Source organism: Theobroma cacao, chromosome 3 (assembly GCF_053813885.1).
Source record: "Theobroma cacao isolate CCN51 chromosome 3, ASM5381388v1, whole genome shotgun sequence".
In the NCBI taxonomy this organism is placed as follows: Eukaryota; Viridiplantae; Streptophyta; class Magnoliopsida; order Malvales; family Malvaceae; genus Theobroma; species Theobroma cacao.
In genome coordinates this window covers 43,559,505-43,566,235 of record NC_142641.1, presented here as the reverse complement: position 1 = coordinate 43,566,235, position 6,731 = coordinate 43,559,505, and the positions used below count along the sequence as shown (strand labels likewise).

The following is a 6,731-nucleotide window of genomic DNA, read 5'->3' as shown; positions in this document are numbered from 1 at the left end:
CTATGAAACGATTATCATCATCTTCCAAAAGGGTGGTGAACAACATGGTGATAGGGAACACAGAGTGGGAGCTCAGCCTGGTGGCATGCTTGCTCAGAAAATAAAATAAAAAGCCACGTGAAGTTAAGATTATGAAAGGATTGTGGCTATCTATAAGCTACGCTGCAGAGTCCAGCCAGATTTATTTGGGCCATTTGGTTCATTTGCCGAAAGCATCGTGAGGCCCTTTCCACATATAGTTTCAAACAATAGCAGCTTTCCTAGTAGTCATTGGGTCGGTTAGGCCCCTCGATGTATTGGGCTCTTTTATAAAAACTCTTCATCAACACAAAATTTTCAAATTCATTCTTAAAAGAAAAATTATATTTTATGAAAAATTACTAGTTACAATAAAGAATTTATTTTGTCAATAGATTTAATGCAACAATTTCGATGCTGTTTGTTGATTAAAAAATAAACTTATGTGCAACAAAAAGACTTGACCCTACAAAAACATTCAATCTTCAATTTTGGAACAAATTAAACATATCATGTGTATGTTAAGTTGTGAACGAAAGATCGATAATCTCAAATTAATATGCAATTAAAGATATTGAATTTTTCATTTGTCAATGGGAGGCAGATTTCTATAAATTACATGTGTATAATTTCACAATGATATCATATTAATTAAGTTACAATTCATATCATAATTATAACAATTAATCAACTTAACTTAGCCAGTAATCAAGGACTCAAGGCTAATGATGAGAAGCTATAGATAGTATAATATATTATGTTGAACAGTACTTTATTTTATACATATTTAGCATTAACTTTACTTTCTTTTTTATTAGTACAAGAAGTGAAGGGTTCCAATCTAAAATTTTTATTCATAAAGAGCTGGATTCGATAACCTTGGCGTTGGAATTGCAACCAGTGGATTCTTCAACTTCAATACAATCCCAAACTTCTCTATAGTATCTAACTTCTTACCCTCTGGCACTTTCCAATCAAAAGAATGCAAGAGCGTGGCAATTGAATATAAAACCATCCTCTCAGCCATTGCTATTCCAGCACAGATTCTTCTGCCAGACCCGAATGGAAAATAATTGAAGTCACTCCCACTAAAATCCCATTTGCTGTTCAAAAACCTGTCAGGGTTGAACTCCAACGGATTTTCCCAGACAGAAGGGTCCCTGTGAATTGCCCAGGCGTTGACGAACACCCTACAACCCTTAGGGATAGCGTACCCGCCAACTGTGCAGTCTTCACTAGGGCTGTGAGGGACTAGGAGAGGGAGGACTGGGTGCAAACGCAATGATTCTTTCATAATTGCAAGTAGATATGGTAACTTGTGAACGTGGGTTTCTTCCACAATGTTCTCCTTGCCAACTACTTCATCCAATTCTTGCTGTGCTTTTCTCATGACTTCTGGCTTGTTCACGACTTCAGCTAGTGTAAACTCAATCGAGTTAGAGGATGTGTCTGATCCTCCCACCACCATATCCTGTCCAAACTCCAAAGTATTAAAAAGTCTATATATTGCTATGTCCCCCACCTTTCCAAGTTTACATTAATGGGCTTTGATATTTTCACAGCCATTACTCGATTCTAGCTCTCACTTTCATCATTACCCTTTCATCTAGAAATGAGAGAATGAGACTGAATGTGACAGGGAAGTTAGTTCTTTTTTTTTAAAATTGATAATATGAACTAACAGTGGAAGTGGAGAATGAAAATTGACCAATAAACAATTCAATAAGCTGGCTTTGTTTTTTTCATCCCTTCTTTGGTATATACAACATTAATATACGATATCATACTGAGGAAGTTGTACTATGATCACTGTGGTATTATTCTAGGAAAGTTGTATTATTGTATCTATTTTTTTGTTTTCACATGTAATTAAAAATCATGAATATTTTTTTAAAATATTATTGTACCAATGAAATAGAGAATTTTATCTATTTAGGTATATTTTAATTTTTATCTAATTAGTTTAAAAATAAATAAATAAATTAGAAAAAAAATTAAAAATAATATACGATTAAAAAATTTCGACAAATTTTGAATAAACTTTTCACTTACCATAATATTATAAATTTATAACACCTAGAATACCAAATTCATTTTTGAAAAAAATGTTTCAATTAAGAATAGTTTTTCATTGATAAACATTCGATGATTACTTAAAATTTTTCATTTTGGAGAGAAGGTATTATCAATTTAGATATTTACAAAAAAATTTCTATAAAATTTTTTGTGAAAATTCTGTTGGAAAAAGGCATTTCTTACGAAAAATTCCATTTAAAAAAAGTCACTTTAAAATATGAATAATTCGATATATCAGATGGTGTACAGTCAACAACTAACAGTTCATGGTAAGAACTAGAAATGTCTAATACTCACCAAGAGCAATACTTTGATATGGTCCATGGTTATTGGTGTCTTGGAATCTTCCTCATCCTTCAATTGTAATAGAAACTGTAAAAAGTCCTTAAATTCCCCTGTTGTGCTCCCACTTTCTCTCTCAACCTTCAGCCGTTGATCAATTATTTTATCAACGATCCCATTCAACTTCTCCACTGACTTTCCCAAACGTTTGATTAGACGTTGCAAATCAAGCGGCGCCAGGACTGGGAAAAAGTCCGAAATATTGGGCAGACCCAATATCTCTGTCACTTCTGAGATGATGTGCCTGAACTCCGCACCGAGGCTCGCCCTGGCGTCACCCCCCACCGTCCCACCCCATAACATACTGGTGACCACATTCAATATAGTTAAAAACATTTGCTCACCCACGTTTACAGGCGATCCGGTCTTACTATGTATATAACCCACGGTTTCTCGTACTTCTCTACGTCGAAGCGAATACACTTTGTCCAACGTAGCATTGCTAAGCATCTTGAGTACACAAATCTTTCTTAACATCCTCCATTCAGGACCGTAGGGGTTCCACACTATATCACGCCCGCCCGTTACTAACAGGGCAGCCGCAGGCACATCACGGTTGGCAAACACGATGTCTTGGTCTCTAAGTACTTCCCGGGCGGTGGATGGGGAGGTCACCAGGATCCCAATCTTGCACCCAAGCTGGAGTTTCACGACAGGCCCATAGGTACGAGCTAGTTCGGCGAAGTAGAAGTGAAGGTCAGGTTGAAGGAAGGGAAGGTTTCCCACCAAGGGGAGGCCTCGAGGGCCTGGTGGGGATGGTGGCTTCCCCTTGTTCTTAGATTTGATGTACATCCATGTATACGAAAAAATGGCAAAAACACCAACAAGGGTGAAGAAGAGGCGTGAGAAATCATCAATTCCGTCGGTATTCTTGCTTAACCATGACCAAATTTTAGAGTAAGCGTAGTCAAAACGGAGAGAACTTGAGATGAGAGTCATCGTAAAGGGATAACAAGGTAGAGGCTGCAAAAATGTGGTAGGAAAATTGTGCAAAATTGGCCTTTATATTTGTTCTGTAGCAAAAAGTTAGAAAGGATCCTTACCTTTCGTGCTTAGTTGGAGTATGGCAAAGGGATTTAACGGAGTGGATAAGATCCACATCTATTTTAGGTGCATTTGTACACTCAACCCAAAAAAACATTTTCCTATTTTCTCTCCTTCGCTCCCACTATGTCGGAACGGACATAGTATGACTGAAACTAGTTCAATTAAGTCAAAATTAAAGGCTCAAACCACCTTCCTTCTTTTTTCTTGAAAGACAATGGTATTTTACTAAAAATTATCAAGTTCTTATACCATCTATAAGAAAACTCTCCCCTATGGGCTTCAATTAAGTACCGTCTGAATTTGTCAATTGCATAACACATGGCGTGTAATTGGAATGGCTCTATTTGTGAAATTCCATTCATGTGAGTTTTCATCTGCTCAATGTTGGCCTACTCGAGCAGTTGGCCTGCGCCATGTGCTGCTTTCAATTTCAATTTATTTTCATTCCATTCATGTAAGTTTTCATCAACTCAATATTGATCCACCCGAGCAATTAGCCCACGTCGGCTCAATAAAGCCCTTAGGGCAGAGTTTTATTATAGAGGCATAGATTTGTTGGCTTGTGGGGCTGCTGTACATGTTTGGCTCAATGTAGATGATTCTCAATTGCTCCACGCAACTTCTATGTCAGAGATTTTCTATAGTAGAGATTTTTCCATGATTTTGTTAGTGTTTTTTCCATTTTCAAGGACTCTATTGTCTTTTGATTGTAAATGTGCTTTTTACTTGGAGGCTGTTTTAAGCTATTTATTTAATTCAATTACTTTTATATTCATTTCAACTCAATTCTGGAGAGTTCTATGTGTTTTTATGTTTTTCGTTTCTTTTCCGCCTTATTTGTTTAGCTTCCTTGCCTGTTGTTTCATTCCATTTTGGTCTTTTTCTTTCTCTTCTTTACTTTGGTTTGTTTCCTGTTTTTATTCACCTCTTTTGCATGTTCTACTTCTACATCTTTTTTGGCTTTTTTATTTTTGCTTTTTTTTTTTATTAGTTGTTTAGTTGGGTATTTGGCCATTTATGGTTTTTGATTTTTTTTTGGTTTCTTCTTTGATTTCCAACTCATTTTCTATTATGAAATGGTAAATGATTTTTTCAAATTTTTGATCCTCCGTAACAAATATTTTTTTTATACTTTTTTATCATTCAAAGAATGGTGTTGTTTGTTGGTATTTAATGTTTGGGATGATTATGTTTAATTAAGAATTACGGATTTTAAGTTTATGCAATTTATCTTCTAAGTATGAAAATGGTGCTATTTTCTCTTAAAATTTAACACGGTTCCTAAGGTTTTATCTTAATTCTAATACTGGAATTGGATAATATGTAGATTTATGAGTTATGGCTGATAGATAATGAAATCTTTTTTGGTTATGTGTGTTTATATTATCCCTTCATTTGGAAATTAGTTGATAATTATAACACTTATAGTTCTAAGGGCTTAAGTTTTTTATGTTTTCTTATGATTCTTGATTCTTTGTCATGGTATTAAGCATGTTTTGAGGGTAGAGCTTCCATGAATTCTTGATTTAGGCATTCAGTTTGATGCTCTTTCACTTAAATTTAACAAAGGAAAAAAGATCCCAATTTGCATTAAATTAAATATTTCTCATATCAACTAGCAATATTTTGCCTGAAGCCGACGTGACTGTATTTATGTATATGACCAAGAACAATATCCCCCATGTATAGTCAAGGCTTCTTTAGAAGATTGGTAGAGTCTGCTGTCTCATATCTTAATTGACTTGATTGGTTGCATTTCCTTTTTACATATTCCAACATAGCAAAGTATAAGAAAACTTGCCAAAACCAAAAAAAAAAAATTGATAGGAATAATTTTTCGAATGCCCTGAGAATTTGCAAGTGAAATTGATCTCCCAATTAATTCTGTCTTTCTCATAAAAAGTGCCAGTGAACTAGCTTTAATTAATTATGAATATTGTTATTTAGAAAATAGAAGAATGAACTTCTCTAACTAACTGATTGGTGAACAAGTTAGCTTATTCATTTCTTAAAAATTCAAGGAAAATTTTTATTTATTTATCACTGATATTTTTGTCTTAGTTTAATTTATATTAAAAGGGAAAATTAACTTTGTTTCATGAATGATTACTGATTAATATACTAATTTTTTTAAAATATTATTCATGGATGATTTTTTTTCTTAATGTATCATAATATTGTAATACCTATATCTATAACTATATATTAAAACTCTCTCTTAAGGGTTTTGGATTTGTTATTTGAAACTTTTTAAATCAATGTAGTGTATAAATATTTCTATAACTGAAAAACTAATATATTTGTTATGTTAACCATTTCGTACCTACTTGCAGGCATAGCACGGGCCATACTCTGGTATCTTATAAAAAAAATACTTTCTCTGTCCATTTCATTTGTCTTTTATTGATTTTTTAGATTAAATGAATTTAGTTTTAACTATTATTTTTTAAAATATTATATAACATTAAAATCTCAAAAAATCTTTTGTGAAAAGTTTGAAACTCAAAATTTGGAAATTTTACTTTTAAAATTTTGATAATTTTATTAAAAATAAATAGTCAAAATTGAATTTATTAATAAAAAAAATCAATAACAGACAAATAAAATGAGACAAAATAAGTATATTTTATGAAAATTTATGAGTTACTATAAAGAATTTACTTTGACAACAAATTTAATGCAACAATTTGGATGCTGTTCGTTTATATATATATATATATATAAAACAGAAAGTCTTGTCATATTAAAAACTCTTAATCTTCAATTTTGGATTAAGTTAAATGTGTCATATTTACTATAGAGATAAGATGATCGAGAATCTCATATATGCAATTATATGCATTGGACTATTCTTTTGTCAATGATATGCAGATCTCTGTAATTTACCACACAATGATATCATATTAATTGGATTGCAATTAATATCATAAGTATAAAAAGTAAGCAATCTTAAATAGGCCAATAGTCAAGGACTCATGAGTCAAGGCAAATAAGGGAAAGGGGTATATAGCATATATTATATTGAATATTAATTTAAATTCAAATATTATTTAACATGAATTTATTTTAAGATAAAATACCTCCACATATCTAAACTTTAATCAAAATTTTAAACGGATCCATTAATTTTCAAAATAAACATTTTACCCAAAAATGTAAACATCATTAACAAATGTTATGAAAAGATTAAAATATCTTTTTTTCTTTATTAATTTAAAAAATTGTTATTAAATTTTAAAAAAAAATAA

General features: G+C 32.2%; 1 protein-coding gene across 1 annotated transcript; it reads right to left on the bottom strand.

Annotated features, from left to right (window-relative positions):
* Positions 1-744: 744 nt before the first annotated feature.
* LOC18606343 (carnosic acid synthase-like) lies at positions 745-3,419 on the bottom strand. Its single transcript, XM_007039901.3, has 2 exons — positions 2,392-3,419; positions 745-1,489 (listed from the first exon to the last, which is right to left on the bottom strand). The coding sequence occupies exons 1-2, from the start codon at positions 3,373-3,375 to the stop codon at positions 869-871; spliced, it is 1,605 nt and encodes a 534-aa protein (XP_007039963.3). The 5' UTR covers positions 3,376-3,419; the 3' UTR covers positions 745-868.
* Between the last annotated feature and the right edge of the window lie 3,312 nt (positions 3,420-6,731).

Excerpts from the sequence above, each read along its gene's own strand:
- LOC18606343 (XM_007039901.3), bottom strand. The coding sequence starts at position 3,375 with ATGACTCTCATCTCAAGTTCTCTCCGTTTTGACTACGCTTACTCTAAA. Across the intron at positions 1,490-2,391 it reads ATATCAAAGTATTGCTCTTG|GATATGGTGGTGGGAGGATC; the intron begins GTGAGTATTAGA and ends GAGTTTGGACAG.